This window comes from Cetorhinus maximus, chromosome 14 (assembly GCF_964194155.1).
Source record: "Cetorhinus maximus chromosome 14, sCetMax3.hap1.1, whole genome shotgun sequence".
In the NCBI taxonomy this organism is placed as follows: Eukaryota; Metazoa; Chordata; class Chondrichthyes; order Lamniformes; family Cetorhinidae; genus Cetorhinus; species Cetorhinus maximus.
The window spans coordinates 42,992,907-43,016,517 of record NC_135892.1 but is presented as its reverse complement, the minus strand read 5'-3'; the positions used below and the strand labels follow the sequence as shown (position 1 = coordinate 43,016,517).

Genomic DNA, 23,611 nt, shown 5'->3' with positions numbered 1-23,611 from the left:
TCAGAGGGTATTTTTTAAGAGTCACATGCCAGACCAGGTAAGGGCAGCAGTTTTCCTTTCCTAAAGGCCATTAGTGAACCATATGGGTTTTTACAACAATCGACAATGGTCATCATTAGACTTTTAATTCCAGATTTTTATTGAATTCAAATTCCACCATCTGCCATGGCAGGATTCGAACCCGGGTCCCCAGAGCATTACCCTGGGCCTCTGTATTACTAATCCAGTGACAATACCACTACGCCATCGCCTCCCCAGTTACGTTTCTGGTCATTGGTGACACTCCCGGGATGGTGATGGTGATTCAGTGATGTTATTGTCATTGAACATCAAAGGAAAGGGGTTTGATTCTCATTTGTTGGAATGGCCATTGATGGGCACCTGTGTGGCACAAATGTTACTTGCCACATAGTTTCTATGTTTCTATTGGGGTGAAAGTGGGAGCAGGCTATTGAGTTGGATAATCAGCCATGATCATAATGAATGGCGGAGCAAGCTTGAAGGGCCGAATGGCCTACTCCTGCTCCTAGTTTCTATGTTTCTATGTCAGCCCAAACTTGAATATTATCCAGGTCTTGCTGCATGTGGGCAAGGACTGCTTCAGTATCCCAGGAGTTGCGAATTATATTGAACACTGTGGAGTCATCAGCGAACATCCCACTTCTGACTTTATGATGGAGGGAAACCCCAGGATGAAGCGGCTGAAGATGCTTGAGTCTATTACCTGCCCTGAGGAACACCTTCAGTGGCATCCAGGAAATGAAATGATTGGCCGTCAACAACCATCTTCCTTTGTGCGAAGTATGACTCCAGCCGTTGGAGAGTTTTCTCCTTGATTCTCATTGGCTTCAGTTTTGCTGGGGCACCTTGATGCCACACTTGATCAAATGCTGCCTTGATGTCAATGGCAGTCTGTTTCAGCTCACTACTGGACTTCAGCTCTTCTTTTTCTATGCTTAGATCAAGTGTGTAATGGGGCCTGGAGCTGAATGGCCTTTGTGGAACCCAAACTCAGCAATAGTGAGCTGGTTATTGTTGAACAAGTGCTGCTTCAGAGCACTGTTGACAACAACTTCTTCAATCATTTTGCCAATGATTGCTTGATTGACAGTCAGTTAATGAGGCATTAATTGGATTTGTCCTGCATTTTGTGGACAAAAGGTTTAGACCTTATTTTGTTTTAAAAAAAGTTACCTGAAAAATGTTCTTTAATATTTTTAGAAGTAGTAACTATGGCAGTTTGATTAATACAGCTGAAAATGGGTTTATCGCAAATCATAAGCAATTTAATCAGTACCTTGTCTACCGGCTGTGAATACCCGAATATTAAATTATTGAGAATGACTTTATAACTATACAGGTCCATTTTCTAGTTATCTTAGTATGCAGGAATCAATTTTTCAGTAAATCTTTATAAATTCAAATCTTTTAAAGCATGCCTATTAGTGTCCTGGCACCAAAATAGTTGCTTAATTTTTAAAGCCTCCTTGAATGCTGGGAAATGAGCACAATTTGCAAAAACTTGCAATAATGATTAATTCAATCAGGGGCATGGTCAATTTTGTGCTCAGAGCTGGCACCAAGTGTAATGTTCCTTAAATGAGCAGTTTTTAAATTATAGCACGAAAGGTTGCAGAAACTATTGACTGCAATTTTGTGCAAATAGTGCTGGAGAAAATATGCAAAATCAAGTGGAAACTCTATGCCTGTGTGTTTAAGAAGATCTTGTCTCCCTGAGTTATCTAGTGTTTCAAGTTCTGGCAGCAAAGTCAATTGGCTAATAACAGCAGGTTGCATGATATAATTTAGCCCCCAAGAGAAGAAAGGATAGAATTCCTGCTCTTAACAGACCAAATTGGAGCTCTTTGTAGTGTTTAACCATACTATAAGAAAAATTGGCAGAAGTCGTCCATGCTGTGTGTGTTTGATCTGTTGTGACGTAAATTTTGTAAACCACAACCGTTTAATGACTTGTGATGAACAGACATGGAGCAGGCTTGCCTTGCTAAGTTGACTGTGGCTGATCATTAGTTTTATTCCGCAGCTCAGACCTTTGTTGTGTTGTTGTAGTGAAAAGATGACTTAAAAATTTGAAGTTTCTGTTGCCTAGGAATGTGTTGGATTTGTGTCCAGTTTTGCTGCCATTGTTCTCACTTTGTGCATGGGACAGGCAACAATCAATTCACCACCATTAACTAATTGTAGTGAAAATGAGAGTATGTTCAAAATACTCTGTTCATATGTTCTATTCCTTTTAAGGTGTTTGATAACTATCGCAAGTGAAGAAAATAATTGTTGCTGGTTGAGTAATGGAATCCTATTTGTCTCTTAAGGCCCAAATTATTTTTGTCTTTCTTTGGGGAATGCTTCTAATTACCTCATTTTGAAATGTTGAGTTTTGTGTAGCTGACCTTAAAGTGGAAAAATAAAGCTGTATTACTATGTAAATCATAATTTCATGTGTTACTCTGGTCATGATTACAATCCTTCATCTAATTGAGATGAGGTTCAAATGATTGTTTAGTTGAGATTGAAAGGAAGGAGTGTGAATGATGCAGTGCCCTTGATATTGAACTGCCCAGTGTCCTTTGCACAATGATCATCAGTTTAAATGAAAGGAAAAAATAATCGCTTAAAACAAGAGCAACTTTTACTTTCAATTCCAGAAAAATTTGGTAGCATTTTCTTTATTTGGTATTGGAATTATAATCTCTGATTAGGTGTTGTTACCTCTTGCTCTTATTGTGTTTGCTGATTAACAGTGAGCAAATCCTGTGTAGAGCAGCCACTTGGGCCAGAGCCTTTCAGTATGTCCCTATGTAACAGCTAGATGTAGTTCATCATCTATCAGGAATTCATGGGGAAGGAGAGTATTAGTGTATTCAGTCATGCACGGAAATGGTCAGTGCTATGCATGGTAATGATTACGTTGCAACTGGCAAATCCTTATACCACTGATGGACGATATTTTGGAGCTGAGCTCATGTGAGATGGCACCAAGAATGCTGTGCTACAGTTTTTGAATGAATTTGTGAAATTGGAATGAAGTCACTGAAGTGTAGTAAACATAAAATGAGGATGTTTGGCTCTTTTCGCATTTCCTCTTAATGCCTTATAATACAGTCTGCCTTGAGGAGGAAATAATGAAAATAAAAAGAAAGACTTGCATTTATGTAGTGCTTTTCAGAATGACTGAATGTCTTGAAGTGTTTTATAGTCACTGTAGTACTTTTTGAAGTGTAGTCACTGTGGGAAAAGCGGCAGCTAATTTTCACACAGCAACTTTGCACAAAAAACAATAATGACCAAACTAGAGATGTTGATTGAGGGATCAATATTGGCCAGGACACTGGGGATAATTCCCCTGCTACCTCGCCCCCCCCCCAACTTCTCTTCCCCCTCCCAACCTTAAACCAGCTCATATTTCACCCCTCTCCTAACTTTACTCAGTTCTGCGGAAGGGTCATGAGGACTCGAAACGTCAACTATTTTCTCCGCCGATGCTGCCAGACCATTTGTCCCATGTTGGGCAGCAACTGGGAGACTGCTTGAGGGTTTCCTCTTGCTGTTGCTCTTGCATATTTGGTTTCTGTGCATGTGCTCTGCTCCTGCACTTGTGGCAGTTTCAGTCAGCCCATTCAGCCACAGCTCATGAGGAGGCCTGGAGCCAGTGCCCTGAATGAAAGGTACGTTTTTAAAAAATGTTGCTAAAGCTTGCAAGGTTCGACAGGGGAGGGCAGCGAGGGGATCAGTGGACAGGCCCAGGGGGAGAAGGTGTCCCGCAGTCCGTTCTGGGGGAGAGGCGGCACAGCCTGAATCTCGGGATGGGAGTATGCCTGAGTCTGAGTCTGAGGTGGGGTTCGGCAAGCCCGGGAAGGGGTGGTGGAGGTGGGGGAGGGAATGGCGAATGAGGGTGGGTTGGGGAGAGGGTTTGCTGAAAGACTGAGTGAGTGGGGTGAGGGGAGTTGGGAAGAGGGGATGGTGAGTGGGAGAGTGGAGCGTTGAGTGAGCCGTGCGCAGAATATCGAGGGAGTTGAGGAGGGAAACTGTAAATAAAGTATATTATATGTGGAATGTTGCGAGGGGCTTAGTTTTGTAGTTGGCCCATTGCCACCCACTCCTGCCAGTAACTCCGTCCCCGCACTTCCCCACCACACGTCGCCCCACCAGTACTCCTCCCCCACCGGTCGAGTCCCTTTATTTCATGGGCTTCAACATTGCTAGCAAGTTGAAGATGTGGCACTTCATCAAAGTTGGTTGAGTGACAGGAATTAGAGAGTAGTGGTGGAAAAGTTGCTTTTCACACTGGAGGAAGGTATACAGCAGGTTCCCCTGGGGTTGGTTCTAGGACCAGTACTTTTCTTGATGTATGTTAATGACTTAGACTTGGGTATGCAGGATACAATTTGAAGATGCCATAAAACTTGGAAATATTGTGAACTGAGAGGAAGATGAGGGGAGTGGCATTAGGTGATTGCTCTTGCAGAGAGTCGGCACAGACACGGCTGGCCGAATGGCTGCCTCCTGTGCTGTAACGATTTTATGATTCTATTTCCTCAGAGTTGGTCACCCTGCTTGGTACAGTACTTTTTAGTTTTAATTCTCCCTGAATTGCAGTACTTTGCAATATGGCACTTTCTTTAATATACCAAAAGAAAACTGCTAAGAGTGGGCCAGCAAATACACTGGCAAGTCACTTGAGTGCAGTTTCTATTGGTTACCTGACTGTGATCAAGCTCTGTACACTGTATACTCACAGGCTTGTACAGATGCTCCCTCTCATTGGTTAAAATTTAAATGTTTTTGAGGAACGCCTACACATTCTTTAAACATTCAAATCAACTCTTAAGTTTTGACAAAGTTAAACATTCAGGAGGTTTCGTAAAAAGTACACTTCTTTCTGTTGGAAAACTTGTGTTACTGTGTTGTAACTCACTATTGCCTTCCTGGCAGCATTTTTTAAAATCATGCATTTCATACTTTTTGATCGTAGGCTCATGTATTTTAATAAGCCGTGGGTGTTAATCCTGACTTGAAGTGTTAAGTGCTTGGGATAATGTTGTTGAGTTTTGCTGCTAGAAGTTTACCTAGTATCATTTGCTATTGTGTTTTTGGTATCAGCAGTGTTTTCAGACTGCTCAGATCTGGTGACATTCTGGAAGCGCTGCCTGGACACTTAACTCGCAAAGAGAAAGAAAGCTGCTTATCTTTTTTTTTATTGGAAAAATATACTTTATTCATAAAACATGTGAAAGAACGTTACAAAACATTTCTAAATGGCCATTACAAAAAGTTTTGCTGACTGTCTTGATACCTGAAATTTATTTCTGTAACACTTAAGAGGGTTACTGAACTATTGGGTGAAGGAAATAGCAATTATGATTTTTTTTCTAAATAACTATTAGCATTCAAGGCTACAGTACACTGTAATCTCTCCAGTCCAGAACTCCAAAATCTGGAAACACCAGTTGTCTGGAATTTTTTTTGAACCAACTCTGCAAGTCTCAGACTGGCCACTCGCGGCGCTGCAACAAATCGCCAGCAAGTGTAACTCAGTGACTGCCTGTGTCTAGAGTGCGGGAGAAAACAGGTCATGGGTCTGAGCTGGGAAGATGAGTGATGGCTTCAAACTTTTTTTATTGAATGGTGAAGCAGGCTCGAAGGGCTGAATGGCCTACTCCTCCCTAACTCCTATATTCCCATGTTCCTATTTGCTATGTTTCTGCTCCTGTCTTTGTGTGTGTGTGTGTGTGTGTGTGTGCGTGGTGCAGAGACGACCTGATTACTTGATTACTGTGTTTGTAGAGAGGAGGGGCTGACTGCTGTGTTTGTGGGGGGGCGGGAGGAAGATGGGGGAGAGAGGGCTGGTTACTCTGCTGGGGTTGGGGGGGAGATACTGACTGTGTGTGTGGAGAGGGGTTGATTACTGTGTGTTCAAATGGGTCACTTTGGAAAACAGTTTGGGAAGCACTGATACAGATTATGTAAGAGCTTGAGATAACTAAGTGTCTTCAAATGTGTACTATGAATGCATTGGGATTTACAAGCCTTAAAGAACGTTTATAAGGGAGTGTATTGCTTAACTGTTGACGATGCTCAATTTTATCCTGGAACCCTGTGCATCAGTCCATATTTTCAAACAAATGGATTTCAAAGCACTGAGAGAATGGATTTTTAAAAAATATTTTGTGGAAATATTGTTTTGTTCTGTAAAGAAGGCTGGATGTCTGTGTGTGTGATTTAATTAAGCTGAGCAAGAGGTTGGTAGTAGTCAGGTTGTCTGGGGTTTTGGACACAAAGGATAACAGGTGTTAAGTTGAGCTGCAGGTAAATAGGTTAGATCTAACATTTACATTTTTAGATAAGTTGAGAGGTTGTTTGAATTTCAAAAGGGAGTCAGAGGTAATAGGGAAAATGTTTGCATCTTGCAGGAGTCCATAGGTGAATAGTAGTGGGGATATTATATTTTTATTGACCCAAAAGTAAAGACAAGACGGAAGCTGAAAGTTCTTATATTTGGAAGGGTTTGAGTTTCAAAGGGCTGTGAGAACAATGGGAATGACGTGAAAGGGAAAAAAAGATACATTAAAGTTACTGTAGATAGCTGAAGTTAGCTGTTGAGCTGGAGAGGTGGCTGTATAGCTGTTAAGCTGAAGATGGCTGGAGATAGCTGGAGCTGTTTGAGCTGTTGAGAAGTCTTTGGCTGCAGCAAGCAGTTTTATTCTGAAGTGGATTTCATACCATAAAGTGGAAGAGGGTAAAGGTCATGTGGTACACCTTTATTGAAGCTACAGCAGTTTGCCTTGTGTGATATTACTGGATATTTCATATTTGAATACCTGTAAGGGAGTGTTGCCTGGAAAGTGTTTACTTGTGGGTTTGACCAAGTAGAGAGCTTTGGGGAAATGTTTTGTAAAACTAACCATAATTGTGTAACTATAATCCTGTGTGCTTAAGTTTTCTTTTCTTTCTTGCTTATAAAAATTTTTACATTTAATTTTTAAAAACCCAGGAGTTTTACTGGACCTCCTACTGCGGAGATCAGTACGTCATCTTCTCGTTATCAGAATACAGAAAAAAAGGTTTTGGCCCTTAAGCCTAGTTTCCCTCTGGGATTTGATTTGCGCAGCAATTAACACAGCTGTGGCCATAACAACACACACTTTGGCGTCTTAAAACTAGTTTTGGCATGTTTTATGTCTTAGGCACATATTCATATCCGACTCACACACTTGTGGTGAGGCATTCTAAAGTTATTCTATAATACAGAAAATTCCGAAATCCAGAAATGCCTTGATCTCAAGCATTCTGGACAGGAAAGTTTATAATATATCTATCATGGTAAACTTAAAATTAACTTTCATGTGAACATAATGAATTATTCATTTTGGATACAACTATGCAGCATTGTGAGTCAAATTCTTGGTGCCTTTTATATAAATTTGGATAATTAATCCATTTGTCACTGACTTATTGTCTGTGAATGCTTTGGGTTGCTTTTCTACACTAAAGTGCTAAATTCAAATAGTTGTTTCCTCACTATGTTTAGGAAGGATCACTCTTTTCTCAGTTGTGGGCGACTTATATTTTTGTTAACAATGAAAAGACAACACAAATTCTACATTTCTAGAAAATTAGTCATTATTTTCCATCGAACTTGCTTTAAAGCTGCATTCACTCCTATCAAATGAATTAGCAATCAACTGGACATTTTGTATTCAAGAACCGTGTATAAATGTGCCAATATCTTGCTAGCTGGCAGAGATTGTATGTCTTCAATTGAAAACCAAGTTTCACCAACAGTCCAGTCATGGAATAAAATGGCAATTAATGAAAAGTGTTTCTTGCCACTGGTCCAGTTAGATTACAGGAAAACTAAATTTCACTTAACAGTGTTTGTACTGCATATTGTGTTATTTGCAAAATGACAACTGTAACTATTTTCATTCAACCTAATTGTATTTTAATCATACAATAGCTATTATAAATTACATTAATATCTGTAGAAATTTGTTTCAAACAAACTTGGAAGAACTGGATAGTCGACTGCATTTACCAGAAAGACTAACAACAACTTGCATTTTATATAGTGCCTTTACCAAAGTTAAGTACCCCAATGTGTTTCTCAAGAATGTTATCAGACAAAATTTGACACCAAATCATTTAATTGAGACATTAGAATAGACAATCAAAAGCTTGGTCAAAGAGACAGGTTTTAAGGAACATCTTAAAGGAGAAGAGAGCAGTAAAGAAGTTAAAGGTGGAGATTCTAGAGCTTAGTACCTTTCAGCTGAAAACATGGTTGTCAATGATGAGGCAATTAAAATCAAGGATGCACAAGAGGCCAGAATTGGAGGAGCGCAGAGAGATCTCAGAGATTATAAAGATAGAGAGGGGTAAAACCAGGGAAGGATTTGGAAACACGAATGAGAATTTAAAAAATTGATGCATTACTGGACTGGGAGCCGATGTAAATCAGTGGGCACAGGAAGGATGGGTGAATGGGATTGGTATGAGTTTGGAAATGGGTGTAGTGTTGTGGATGAGTTGAGGTTTATGAAAGTTGCAAGATTGGAGGCCAATCAGAAGAGCATTGGAATAGTTGAGTCTAGGGATAACAAAGGCATAGATGAGGGTTTCAGCAACAGATGACCTGAGGCAAAGGGCAGAAATGGGTGATGTTATAAAGGTAAAAGTAGGTGGTCTTAGTGACAAAGAGGATATTGTCTCAGGTTCAAAAAGATGCTAAGGTTGTGAATGGCCTGGTTCAGACTGATACAGCAGCTCAGGACAGGGATGAATTTTGTGCCAGGGACCAAAAGACGATGGCCTCTGTCTTCCCAATGTTTAATTGGTGCAATGTTTGCCTGTCTAGTACCAGATGTCATACCAGCAACATGACAAGGGACGAGCCAGAATGAGGAACTGAAAGAAATTAATATCAGTAAAAAAAGTAGTACTGGAGAAATTAACGGGACTGAAAGTTGATAAACCCTTTGAACCTAATGATCTACAGTGTTGAAAGAGATGGTTGTAGAGATAGTGGACGCATTGGTGGTTATTTTCCAAAATTCTGTAGATTCTGGAATGGTTCCCTCGTTTTGGAAAGTAGCAAATATAACCCCACTATTTAAGAAAGGAGGGAGAGAACAAACTGGGAACTACAGACCTGTTAAGCTGATATCAGTAGGAGGGAAAATGCTAGAATCTATTATAAAGGATGTGATAACTGAACGCTTGAAAATAAAGGCAGGATTGGGCAGAGTCAACATGGATTTATGAAAGGAAAATCATGTTTGACAAGCCTTTTGGAGTAATTTGAGGATGTAACTAGCAGAATAGATAAGGAGGAACCAATGGATGTCATGTATTTGGATTTTCAGAAGGCTTTCCATAAGGTCCCACACAAGAGGTTAGTAAACAAAATTAGAGTGCATGGGATAGGGGGTAGTATACTGGCATGGATTGAGAATTGGTTAACGGACAGAAAATAGAGTAGGAAAAAGCTAGTTATTCTCGGGTTGGCATGCTGTCACTAATGGGGTACTGCAAGGATCAATGCTCGGGCCCCAGCTATTCACAATCTGTATCAATGAGTTGGATGGGGGACCAAATGTAATATTTACAAGTTTGCGGATGACACAAAACCAGGTGGGAATGTGAGTTACGTGGAGGATGCAAAGAGGCTTCCAGGGGATTTAGACAGCTAAGTAAGTGGGAAAGAACATGGCAGATGGAATATAACTTGAAAAAATGTGAAGTTATCCACTTTGATAGGTGGAGAGTATTTCTTAGTGAGAGATTGAGAAGTGTTGATATCCAAAGGGATCTGGGTGTCCTTGTTCATGAGTCATCGAAAGCTGGCATGGTCAGCAAGCAATCAGAAAAGCACATAGTATTTTGGCCTTGAGTACAGGGGTAAAGATCTCTTTCTGCAATTCTATAATGCCTTGGTGAGACCTCACCTGGAGTATTGCGTGCAGTTTTGGTCTCCCTTACCTAAGGAAGGATATATTTGCCACAGAAAAAGTGCGACGAAGGTTCACCAGACTAATTCTTGGGATGACGGGACTGTCCTATGAGGAGAGATTGAGGAGACTGGGCCTATGTTCTCTAGAGTTTAGAAGAATGAGAGGCAATCTCATTGAAACAAACAGAATTCTTACAGACTCAACAAGGTAGATGCAGAAGGATGTTCCCCTGCACTGGACGGGATGTGGGGAGGAAATCCAGAACTAGGGGACACAGTCTCAGAATGAGAGGTAGACCATTTAGGACTGAGATGAGGAGGAATTTGCTCATTGAGAGGATGATAAATTTTTAGAATTCTCTACCCAAAAAGGCTATGGAGGTTCAGTCTTTAAGTATATTCAAGACAGAGGTTGATAGATTTGTAGATAGTAAAGCCATCAAGATTTATGGGGATAGTGCAGAAAAATGACATTGAGATGGAAGATCAGCCATGATGTAGCGAATGGCAGAGCAGACACGAAGAGCCGAATGGTCTACTCCTGCCTCTATTTCCTATATTCCTATGTCAGATGCAGTAGAAGGAACAGTTGACTTGATGCCCTCAGCATACATGTGAAACCTGATGTATTTTTGCATGATGTCACTGCGGGACAGCATGTGAGAAATAGGGGGCCAAGGATAAATAAAAACAGAAAATGCTGGAAAAACTCAGTAGGTCTGGCAGCATCTGTGGAGAGAAAAACAGAGTTAATGCCTTGAGTCCGTGTGACTCTTCAGAGCCAAGGATAAATCCTTGGGGACACCAGAGCTTGTATGGTGTATGAAAGAGAAGAACTACCACTGTAGGTGATTTTTTGCTATAACTGGATAGATAGGAATGGAACCAGGCAAGGGCATTTCCACCCGGCTGAATAACTGAGAGGCATATGAATCATCCATGATTCACCCACAAAAGCATCCCATAATATAGCACTGAGTAAAGAATGCAAAATGTTAAAAGTAAATCTGATCCGTGGGACATGAAAATCTCAGTTTTGACAAAGTGTGAAGCATGAATAATAACGCTATTGTAATTAGCGGTATCTAGGTGCATTACAGTTCCCTGAATGCTTAGTTGCCCTTTGTGAGAGTTCACCACTAATTTGAGGGTTTTGGTAGTGACTGTTGCCAGGTGATTTGACACTAAAGTGGACATGGACAATCAAAATTGAACTCCAGATCCTGTCCTCATCCAAAGGGGACACTTTCACTCTGAGCATGGGGTGCCTGTTACCAATTAGAAGTAGGAACTGTGGCATATTAGTCTCATCACCATGGATGCTGAGACCAATTGCCTTACCACCACCCTGGCAGGGAGCTAACTACATGGATTGAACCTGGAACCTTCTTTGACTGTATGGCTGAGCTACGCTTTAGGTTAACTTACTGGGCTATCTGTTTTTTAAAAGAAAAATTGAGTGATTGTACCATTGCACTTCTGAATCTTTTCTAGCTAATGTATTCTGTACTTGGCTGCAAATAGCTATTGGGGTTACAGGAGAAAAACGTCACACCTCCAAGAATGCTTGTGAATTGCAGAATATACCTTTCAGAAATAGTTTAGAGTTAGTGGATGAATCTGATGAAGCTTGATGCACTTAATTATTATCCAATTTATACTGACTAAAGACATTTGACTTGCTGGAAATTGGCTGTTTTTTTTGTTCTGTGACAAGTCACCTGGTCTTGTAATCTTTTGAGAATTAAGTTTAAGAATCAAAATACTAATTTACTGTAGCCTACTGATTTATAATGTGCATTAAGATTGTCAGCAGGTATGTCCATACTTTGCTGAATATCAGTGCATGGGATAGATTGTCCTTTCTTTAGGCTTATTTGGCAATCTAATTGCAAAGAAATGCTATTTCCCACTGTTAGGAATTAGTGAATGTAAACTAACTTCTTTCTGCTCAAGCTAGTTTTGATAGTTCCTCTTACATGTATTATGCAGAAAGGTGATGAACGTCTATACTTATGGGAGAAAGGATGCTGCACAAACCTACTTTACAGTGCTATAATTGAAGTTTCATACAGTTGGTGTCTACCTGAATGACAACTGTACGATAAAGCAGAGTAATAAATGCGTTTTCTTTTCCATTCTTTGTTGCCTGAATAAGTTCTTTATTGCACTGAGGTTGGGAAATATGGAAAATGGCAGAAAATTTCATTTGACCACGTACATTAAATCCTCCTAGAAGATGAAATTAATAGTTTATCTTGCTGGATGGGGAAAGGGACTTGATATTGCTTTGATGGCTGTAATGCCACAATACTTTTAGGTTAAACATCATAATTAGCTTCGATCTTTTTACTTCTCCACTTCTCTCTTCCGTAAGCATGTACATATACTGATAAGAAAGGTAGGGAACTAAAGTCTAGATTATAATAAATTGATAACAATGAAATTAAGCCTTGAATTATAAGTTTTGTTGATGTTACTGTGGCTTGTTAACTGAATGCAACAGTTAAATTTAAGTGCCAACTATTTGTTAGCTTGTATATCTATATACATCTAATCACAATGAAAACATAAATAGAATATAAGCTGGGGCTTCCAAATATGCAAAGTGAAAAGTAACAAAGGGAATTGTACCAGCAATGTAAGAGAAGATGCATATTGATATGAGTAACTCTACATGCAGAAGTCAATGCCTTCACTTAAAGGGGCATGATGAGCAGAATTCTGTTAAGGAATAGAAATTGTTAATGGAAAACATTTGCTGATGGGGCCTGTGATACTATCGAATTGGAGAAATAGTATAGCAGTTAAACGCTGTGAATGTGTTCTCAGTGCTAGACACTGGTATAATTCTGTCCCTTGTGTAACAAAGTACACTGCAAATTAGACTTTCAACAATGAACTAAAGTTCATTTGAAGAAAAGTGATTTATTGCTAAAATTTCAGAATTTTATTGTATCTTCTTTCTAAGAGCATTTTTTTGCTTTTAGAAGTCAGACTGCATTTTTGAAGTATTTTATCTCCAAACTACCAATACTTCAGCCATTTAGACTGCTGGGCAGTCCAGCAAAATGATTATCCTTCAGGCTCAGGTGCATTTTAAGCTTTCAACTTACATATGAAACTCAGCCAAACAGATATTATTGTAATGAAAACACTTAAATAGCAGGTGTAGCATTGCCATTATGATACTGAGCTTGACCTGCAAAAATATTTTTAAGTTTAAATAAACAGCTCTTGTCCTATTTTTCTCTCTCAGACCCCTCTACCCTAGTCGATGCCATTTTACTATCCCAGTGGAGAGTTCATGCCACAGTTTGTTGGAAAAATAATTAGAATATGTCACAGCAAGCATAGCAGAGGATTGGAAGCAGTGCAGTCAATGTCTGATACATATCCAAGATAGTGTGCCCAGCACAGAACAGAACAGGTCATTTAACAGGGACATGTTTAAGAGTAATTATTTCGATTTGATAAGGTGTGGCGATGGATTGCAGTATGTACAGACAAAAAATTGGATTGTGTTTAATTTGAGTATAAATATATAAATAGGCAATAAGAAAGGACCCATACATAGAGGGTTGCCTGCCGAACTGAGTGTGATCCCAAGTCATATTTCATTACCAGTTGCAATCCGTACTTAGGGAACGAGCTCAATAAATATTAATACAAGAATATCAGTCTGGGGAAAATCGGAATATCCCTGGCTGTCAAAACATATTTTATTACTTAATTGAAGGTTAGGAATTCAGTGAAGTTCGTGAAACACATTGGTACCCTCAGGCAACTGAGCCCCCCTGTGTTATTCTGTAATGGTTAATGTGGCTGCAGCATTAATTCTGTAAACTCTATCTTAACATTGATTTTAATGGGCTCAGAGCTTTGATAATTGGCTGTTAACTTTATCGGCAAGGGCCCCTGTGGGGCAGCATATAAGTCCAAGAAAAGCCTGGTGTGGTGCAAATAATAGCATAATTCATTTTGGCAGTTGGCCCTGATTTTGTGGTAGTAATGACAGTGAAATTGTCAGGATTTGTTGTCATTTCTCCTCTGAAACTGACAGCAACTTCTGGGGTTCAGAAATGTGCAGTTAAATGTGGAAACCCAGAGTTGCTGTCACGATTTGGCGCTTCCCCACAGGGTGCAGTGTTGAATTTGCAATCAAGTGGAAATCACTGAACTGAACTGACGAGAACTTTATCTTTTATGCTATAAGTCACATTGTAAAACCCTTGAAATAGCTACATCTTGTTGAATGAGATGTGACTGGGTTTTTAAAGGTGTACTACAACTGCTGCTGAGAAACCTCTCTAGTACTGGGAAGCTAATTTTATATTTGTAGAAATTCAAATTTCTCTATTATGATGTATTTTGCATTTTTAAACCTTTTTTTAAAAAGGTTGATTTTTCAGTTTCTATCTTAATCCCATGTGTATGCCCCAGTTATTTATTTTGCTACGTGTAAAATTTAAAGTGAAGGATAATAAATGCATTTCTACTTCCTAGTTTGTTGTCTGTGAGGCTACTTTAATATGATTGGCTGCTTACATTTTTTGATGACAGCACTGCTGTTGGACACCTAGCAATTTTCTTGACTTGGTTTCAAATTCACATCAGGAAGGCACAAATCCATGCCATAGAAATTGCTAGATCTTTGTCTGCAGCTTTCTTCGACGTCATCAGTGAGTGCTGTTGCTTTGTCACTGACTGTGAAATCCAGGTCATTGTTTCTTGGAATTCCTGCACCAAAAATGTGTATGCCATAGATGGAACATTACCACCCACAAGTTTTTAGCAAATTCAGGCAGATTGTTTTAAGTTTAATTGTTGCCACCCTTTAACTTTTCAAGTTTAAAATCATTTACTTGTTTCTTATGCTTCCCTGCTCTCTCTCTACATTTTGGAGGTGGTACAAGTTTTTGTTTTATGAAAAACAGCAGCTTGGTGTAAAATAAGCTGCAAATGTTGGTTTCTAGACAATTGGATGGCAAGGAACGTAAAATTTGCTATTGCGACCAGGTCATCTGTTGATGTACAAAAACAACAAAGCTGGAATAATGGACTGTGCCAAATGAATTGCAGGAATTTGTCAACCGACCAAACTTGACTTTTGGATTCCTTGCAAAACATATTTAACTGAGGTGCAGCCCATTCAAGTTGTTCTGTGAACACTTGAAATCTGTGAATGCTTTTGCATTCAGATAAATTCCATGCTGTAGGAGAAACTAGGAGGTTTGAACAGTTTCACGCTTGTCAAAGAGATTTTGACTGGTTTCATACAATTCGTCCTGTTGAGAGGAAGTGTACTGCCTTATTTCTGCCAGGCATATCAAAAGGCAGCTTGGGGTAATTCTTTCCTGCACTGCTCATTTCTATAGTGCAGTCCAGAAACCAGCATTTTTTGATTTTATAATATAGAAAAGTACCCTGTTGAGTAAGATTGTTAGGTTATTATAAGCTTGTAGATTCTGTACTTTTTGACAAAGATTAAGTAAATGCTGGTGAAATTAATAACACATATGGCTTTAGGTTCACATAATATATCTCACAGAAATATTCGCAATCTGATGAAAATTGCTAGAATATAAAGTTATAGTTAAAGGGGTTTGAACCCTTAAATAGTGCAATTGTTTAAATGAAGGTTAAAGTGAAGCATGTGTGAGCTTTACTCTAGGTACTTTCATTAAACTGTCTCATGGAAATCTCTCTTCCTTCAGATGCCCCCTCAGTATAGTCAGCAGGGTATGAGCGGTTACTGCCAACAGGGCCAGCAACCTTACTACAATCAACAGCAGCAACAACAGCAGCCTTCGTACATGCAACAGACACAACAGAGGTACCAAACGCAACAGGTAAACATATCTACTTAATAAAAACAAAAAGCTAAAAGCTACTGTGGATGCTGGAAATCCAAAACAAAAACAGAATTACCTGGAAAAACTCAGCAGGTCTGGCAGCATCGGTGGAGAAGAAATCAGTTAACGTTTCGAGCCTTCATGGCCCTTCGAGCGAAGGGCCATGAAGGCTCGAAACGTTAACTGATTTCTTCTCCACCGATGCTGCCAGACCTGCTGAGTTTTTCCAGGTAATTCTGTTTTTGTTGTGAAACATATCTACTTACTAGACTAGGGTTCCATAGATTTCCAATGGACTGCAGACACACATTAACAGAAGAAAAACTGAGTAAATTATTTACTTTGCATTGAGCACTGCCAACATTGATACTTGGACTGAATCTTAGACTAACTTGATTAATGTGAAATGGTGTTTAAATGTTTAACTTGTTATGGATAAGTATCCTATCATTCATCATTGCTTTTTGATTCATGTTTCTACTTTTGAGATATCTCAGAGCAGTTACTTCTCCTGAATTCCAATTATCTGTGACATTCTGATGAGAAGTGATTGCTCTGGTCAGTGCAAGCAGTGAAATTATCAAATACATTGAACTACAGCAGCCACTTGAGCAACTCTTGTCCTCATTTGGTTTGACTCCTAATTATTTACTTGGATAAAAGAGTGATAATCGGCATTTCAGTTTTAAGAATCAAATTATTGCAGCTGAAATTAGCTAGCTTTGAAATTCATCAGGCTTAAAGAGACTTGTGACTTCCGAAAAACTTGGGGTGGAATTTTACGGCCCCGTCATGGCGGGAGGGTGGGCTGTAACATGCAGCCAGCTTAAAATTCCACCCTAGGTGTTAAAGTTGTCATTGGAGTGTTTTCATTGCTAACACTTCTTGTGAAAAGTCAGGAGTTATTTTTGCCTTTGAGAGAAAATGGAAGATTTTAGCTTTTGATTCTTTGCCATGCACTTAAAAAGGTGTTTCCAAAATGTATTTCCCCAAACCTACTTTAAGATTTTCCATTATTACAAATACATCTATTTTGTATTTGTGGTATTCTGATTACCATAACACAACATGCAGGTTCTTATATTAGAAAGACCTCTATGATAGCTAGCCCTTTATCCATTTATTGAAAGGATGTGTACTGATCCCAATTGGTAGTAACCAAACCTGTAAGTTCCAAGAATTAAAATCAAACAGTAGCATTTCTTGATGAAAATCCAGTGTCAACAGGGCTCATTAAGCTATATTGAACTGCTGTATGAGAGTAATTGGAGATTGTGCATGAAATATCTTACTTGTTCATAGGAAGAAAACTAGTTAACATCCCTTGAAGGGCTACAATAACTTAATTTAAATGCTTGTAATAGGGAGCTTTTATGGTGCTGGCATCTATTAACACTTCCCGTGCTGCAGGAGACAATTGGAAACAACAATGTAGAGGCGATAAAGAAGGTGCAAAAGAAAGATTCACAAGGGTGATACCATAACTGAGATGTTATAATGGTCGGGAAAGATTGAACAGGCTGGGATCTTCTCTCCAGGAAAAAGAGGGCTGCGAGCGGTGACCTGAAGTCCTCAAGATTATGAAAGGGTTTGTTAGGGTAGACGTAAGGGAGAGTGGTTTAATTTGCAAAGGAGACTAAAACTAGGGGCTATAAGTATAAGGTCCAATAAATCTAATAGGGAATTCAGGAGAAGCTTCCTTACCTAAAGAGTGGTAAGAATGTGGAAATCTCTACCAAGGAATACTTGAAGTAAATATTTTAAGGAAAAGCTAGATAAATAAGCACATGGGGGAGAAAGGATAGGTTATGCTGATAGGGTTAGATGAAGATGAGTGAGAGGAGTCTCGTAGAACATAAGTACTGGTACAGACCACTTGGGGCAAATGGCCTATTTTTGTGCTCAGCATTCTATGTAATTGTATTTTTCTTATTCATTCCTGGGATGTGAATATCACTGGCAAGGCCAGCAGTTGTTGCCCAACTCTATTTGTCCTTCAGAAGTGTGGTGAGCTGCTTTCTTAAACTGTTGCAGTCTAATGGTGTAGGTACACTCACAGTGCTATTAGGAAGGGAGTTCGAGACTTTTGACCTAGTGACAGTGAAAGTACATGATTCAGTGTCTTGAGGAAGGGTGGAAGGGTAGAAAGAAAGCAGAAATTTTGGGGCAGGAGGGGTGATATAAACAGTTAGATTACATAACTTTATAATATCCCTTTAGTGTCTGTATTCTTTATGACTGGTTAAGTGTCTGGAGTGGAAGGAGCTTTTTATAAGTGGAGCCAAAAGATCCCACAACCAACCAATCCGAACAAGGCTCTGCAGCTTAGCCCCATTCAGTTGTGAATGCTGACAGACAATTAAGCGACTAACAGGAGGAGGGGGCTTCATGAACATCCCCATCAGGACTGATGACAGTGTTCAGCAAGTGACTGCAAATGATGAGGCAAAAGTATTTGCAATCATCTTTAGCTAGAGATTCTAAATGGAAGATCTTTCTCTTCCTCCTGAGGTCCTCACTATCATCAGCAAGTGATGGAAGGTGTCATTGACAGTTTAAGCGACACGCACTCAGCAAAATCCTGCTCACCGATGCTCAGTTTGGGTTCTGCTAGGGCCACTGTGCTCCTGACCTCTTAACAGCCTTGATCCAAATATGGACAAAAGAGCTGAACTTCAGACATGACGTGACAGACTGACGTTGATATCAAGGTGCATTTGACCAGATGTGGCATTAAAGAGCCCTAGCAAAATTGAGGTCAAAGGGAAGTGGGTGAAAACTCTCCACTGGCTGCAGTGGACAAAGCAGCTTGCTTGATTGGCATCCCATCCACAGCCTTAAACATTCATTCCCTCCACCATCGACACACAATGGCAGCAGTGTGTCATATACAAGATGCACTGCAGCAACTTGCCAAGGCTCTTGCAACAGCTTTTCCAACCTGCGATTTCTACCACCTAGAAGGTCATGGGCTATTGAGGCATGGCAACACCACCACCTGCAATTTTTCCTCCAAGCACATATCACCCTGATTTGGAACAACATCTAACTAGCAGAAGGGATATTATAAAGTTATGTAATCAAACTGTTTACATCACCCCTCCTGCCCCACAATTATTTTGCTTTCCTTCTACCCTTCTACCCTTAAGTCATTGGTCAGACATTAAAGCTAAATGAGCTACTCATTTTAGATACACCTTGTTGATGACAGACATACTCTCAACCACAATAAGAATTGCAATAAATTGTCCTCATACTTGGAAGAGATAATTCAACAGTCAAACAAATCACGTTCTAGTACTGTACCTACACCATTCAGAAACTAAGTGAAACTTGTTGGACTAATATTGTGTGTGAGATTATGTCTTTAGTAGTAGTCCTGGTGTATCTCTTCGCTGTTCTTGGGTATGAGTATGATGTTGGAAGCATAATCATCAATTTGAAACAGTTTTTTCCTGTTTCCCCTTTTCACCTTTTTCATTCCTGAAAGCATTGAATCTTCCTAGGGCACAGTGACACTGGTACTGGTGCCATTCTTTCTATTTATTGTACTATTGTGGTTTTCATAGTTGAGAATAGATAGGAACATGCACATTCCCACAGGATTGCTGGATAATTATCAGGAGCAGTAGAGGAGAGGGGGAGTAGAGATTTTGGATAAGATAGAAATAGAAATAAAGGAGTTGCTAAATAGGACATCATCACTTAAAGTTAACACGTCACCTGGTCCAGATGGGATGTGTCGTAGTTTTTTTTTATTATTTATTCATGGGATGTGGGCTGGCTAGGACAGCATTTATTGCCCATCCCTAATTGCCTTTGAGAAGGTGGTGGTGAGCCACCTCTTGAACCGCTGCAGTCCATGTGGTTTAAGTACACCCCCAGTGCTGTTAGGAAGTGAGTTCCAGGATTTTGACCTTACGACAAATAAAGGAACAGCAATGTAGTTCCAAGTCAGGATGTTGTGTGGCTTGGAGGGGAACCCACAGGTGGTGGTGTTCCCATGCATCTGCTGTCCTTGTCCTTCTAGGTGGTAGAAGTCGCGGATTTGGAAGGTGCTGTCGAAGGAGCCTTCATGCATTGCTGAAGTGCATCTTGTAGATGGTACACATTACATCGACTGTGCAGTGGACTGAGTAAATGTCGAAGGTGGTGGATGGGGTGCAATCATGCGGCCTGCTTTGCCCTGGATGGTGTCAGGCTTCTTGAATGTTGTTGGAGCTGCACTCATCCAGGCAAGTGGAGAATATTCCAGCAGGCTTGTGCCTTGTAGATGGTGGACAGGCTTTGGGGAGTCAGGTGAGTTATTGCCGCAGCATTACCAGCCTCTGACTTGCTCTTGTAGCCATTGCCTGGTTCAGCTTCTGGTCTATGGTAACCCCCAGGATGTTGATAATGGGGGATTCAGCGATGGGAATGCCATTGAATGTCATGGGGTGATGGTTGGACTCTCTGTTGTTGGAGATGGTCATTGCCTGGCACTTGTGTGGCGTGAATGTTACTTGCTACTTACCAGTCCAAGCCTGAATGTTGTCCAGGCCTTGCCACATATAGGCATGGACGGCTTTAGGAGTAGTAAATGGTGTTGAACATTGTGCAGTCATCAGCGAACATCCCCACTTCTGGCTTTATGAGGGAGGGAAGGTCATTGACGAAGCAGCTGAAGATGGTTGGGCCTAGGACACTACCCTGAGGAACTCCTGCAGTGATGTCCTGGAACTGAGATGATTGACCTCCTACAACCGCAACCATGTTCCTTTGTGCAAGGTATGACTCCAATCAGTGGAGAGCTTTCTCCCTTATTCCCATTGACTCCAGTTTTGCTAGGGCACCTTGTTGCCATACTCGGTCAAGTGCTGCCTTGATGTCAAGGCACTTTTTGTGCATGTTTGGACCAAGGCTGGAATGAGTTCAGGAACTGAGTGGTCCTGGCAGGACCCAAACTGAACGTCAGTACAAATTTGGGAAGATGCGGTAAAACCAAGAGTAGAGATAAGGCAAAAGAGAAAGGTATTATTACGGGAAATGAAAAACAGACCGTGACAGGAAGGGACAGTGAGTACAAAATCTACCAGTGAATCAACAGAACAGACTAGAGGTTATAAAAAGAATAATAGGATCAAACTAAAGGCTCTGTATCTGAATGCATGAAGCATTCGAAACAAAACAGATGAACTGAGAGCGCACATAGAAATAAATAAGTACAAATTGATAGCCATTACAGAGACATGGCTGCAGGAGGACATGGATTGGGACCTGAATGTTAAAGGGTATAGGACATTTAGGAAGGACAGCAAGCGAGGAAAAGGCAGAGGAGTGGCTCTGTTAATTAATGATGGTATTAGCACAGTAGAGAATGTTGATCTAAGTTCAGGAAACCAGGATATGGAAATGGTTTGGTCGGAGATGAGAAATGATGAAGGCAAGAAGTCACTTGTGGGAGTTGTGTACAGGCTCCCTAATAGTAACCACATGGTAGGATGGAGCATAAAGGAAGAAATAAGGAAGAGCATAAAGGAAACTTGTCAGAAAGGCTTGGCGATAATCATAGGAGATTTTAATCTACATGTAGACTGGAAAAGTCAGATGGGCAAAGGTAGCCTAGATGAGGAGTTCGTAGAATATTTCCTGGATAGTTTCTGAGAACAGCATGTTCTGGAGCCAACCAGAGAGCAGGCTATATTAGACCTGGGATTGTGCAATAACCACCATAACATGATTGAATTTTAAGTTTAAGGGAGAAAGGAGTGGATCCGAGACTATGTATTTAAACTTAAATAAGGGCAATTATGAGGGCATGAAAGCAGAGCTGGCTAAAGTGAATTAGTAAATTAGGTTAAAGGATACGTCAATAGAGATGCAGTGGCAGACTTTTAAAGGGATATTTCAGAATTCACAGAATAGATACATTATAATGAGTAAGAAAAAGTCCAAGGGTTGGACACACCATCCGTGGTTAACTAGAAAGGTTAAAGATAGGATCAAACTTTTTTATCATTTAAAAAAGAAACGAGTTAACAAAGTGAGCGTTGGCCCTAAACAAAGTGAGCCTGGAGAATTGATAATGGAAAACAAGGAAATGGCTGATGAATTGAACAGATATTTTTGCATCAGTCTTCACTATAGATGATACAAGTAACATCCCAGAAGCAGCTGTAAATCAGGAAACAGAAGGGAGGGAAGAGCTCAGGAAAATTACAATCACCAGAGCAGTGGTACTGTGTAAATTGTTGGAGCTTCGGGCTGATAAGTGCCTGGATCCTGATAAACTACATCCCAGGGTATTAAAAGAAGTGGCTAGTGAGATGGTTGATGCATTGGTTTTAATTTTCAGAAACTGTCTAGAAGGTCCCACTGGATTGGAAAATAGCAAATGTAACTCCATTATTCAAAAAGGGAATGAGACAGAAAGCGGGAAACTACAGGCCACTTAGCTTAACATCTGTTATAGGGAAAATGTTAGAAGCTATTACTAAAGAAGCTATAGCAGGGCATTTGAATAAATTCAAGGCAATCAGGCAGAGTCAACATGGTTTTTTGAAAGGGAAATCATGTTTAACCAACTTATTGGAGTTGTTTCCGGAAGTAACTTGTGCTGTGAATAAAGGGAACCGGTGGGTGTACTATGCTTAGATTTCTAGAAGGCATTTGATAAAGTGCCACATCAGAGGTTATTGTGGAAAATAAAAGCTCATGCTATAGGGGATAACATATTGGCATGGTTAGAAGATTTTCTGGCTAACAGAAAGCAGAGACTAGGCATAAATGGGTCCTTTTCAGGTTGGCAAGATGTAATGAGTGGTGTGCCACATGAATCAGTGCTGGGACGTCAGCTGTTTAAAATTTATATAAATAACTTGGATGAAGGAATGGATGGGATGGTTGCCAAATTTGTTGATGAGACAAAGAAAGGTAGGAAAGTAAGTTCTGAAAAGGACATAAGGAGGCTACATAGGGATATAGATAGGTTGAGTGAGTGGGCAAAGATTTGGCAAATGGAGTATATTGTAGGAAAATGTGAAATTAACCATTTTGGCAGGAAGAATAAAAGAGAAGCATATTATCTAAATGATGAGAGATTGCAGAGCTCTGAAAGGCAGTGGAATCTGGGTGTCTTCGTGCATGAATCACAAAAGGCTAGTATGCAGATACAGCAAGTAATTAGAAAGCTGATAGAATGTTATCATTTATTGCAAGGAGAATTGAATACAAAATTAGGGAGGTTATGCTTCAGTCACACAGACCATTAGTGAGGCCATATCTGGAGTACTGTGTATGGTATTGGTCACCTCATTTAAGGAAGGGTCTAAATGTGTTGGAAGCAGTTCAGAGAAGGTTTACCAGACTAATTCCTGGAATGGGCGGGTTGTCTTGTGAGGAAAGTTTGGACAGGCTAGGCTTGTACCTGCTGGAGTTTAGAAGAGTAAGAGGCGGTTTGAGTGAAACATATAAGATCCTGAGGGGTCTTGACAAGTTGGATGTGGAGAGGATGTTTCCAGGGGAGAACTCAGAGGTCAGAGTTTAAAAATAAGCGGGTCACCCATTTAAAATGGAGATGAGGCGAAATTTTTTTCTGAGTCTTTGGAACTCTCTTCCTAAAAAGGCAGTGGAAGCAGAGTCTTTGAATGTTTTTAAGGCAGAGGTGGATAGATTCTTGATAAGCAAGGTTATAGGTTATAAGGGGTACGTGGGATGCAGATTTGAGGTTGCTATCAGATCAGCCATGATCTTATTAAGGCCTACTCCTGCTTCATATGTTCATAAGTGCTGCTTGATAGCACTGTCG

At 40.1% G+C, this 23,611-nt stretch overlaps 1 protein-coding gene across 1 annotated transcript in view; it reads left to right on the top strand.

Annotated features, from left to right (window-relative positions):
- Positions 1 to 23,611, top strand: part of LOC144689618 (AT-rich interactive domain-containing protein 1B-like) — a 296,240-nt gene that overhangs the window by 168,893 nt on the left and 103,736 nt on the right. The window contains exon 3 of the mRNA XM_078556849.1: positions 15,688 to 15,822. Coding sequence (XP_078412975.1) covers positions 15,688 to 15,822 — 135 coding nt within the window. The remainder of the gene's footprint in view (positions 1 to 15,687; positions 15,823 to 23,611) is intronic.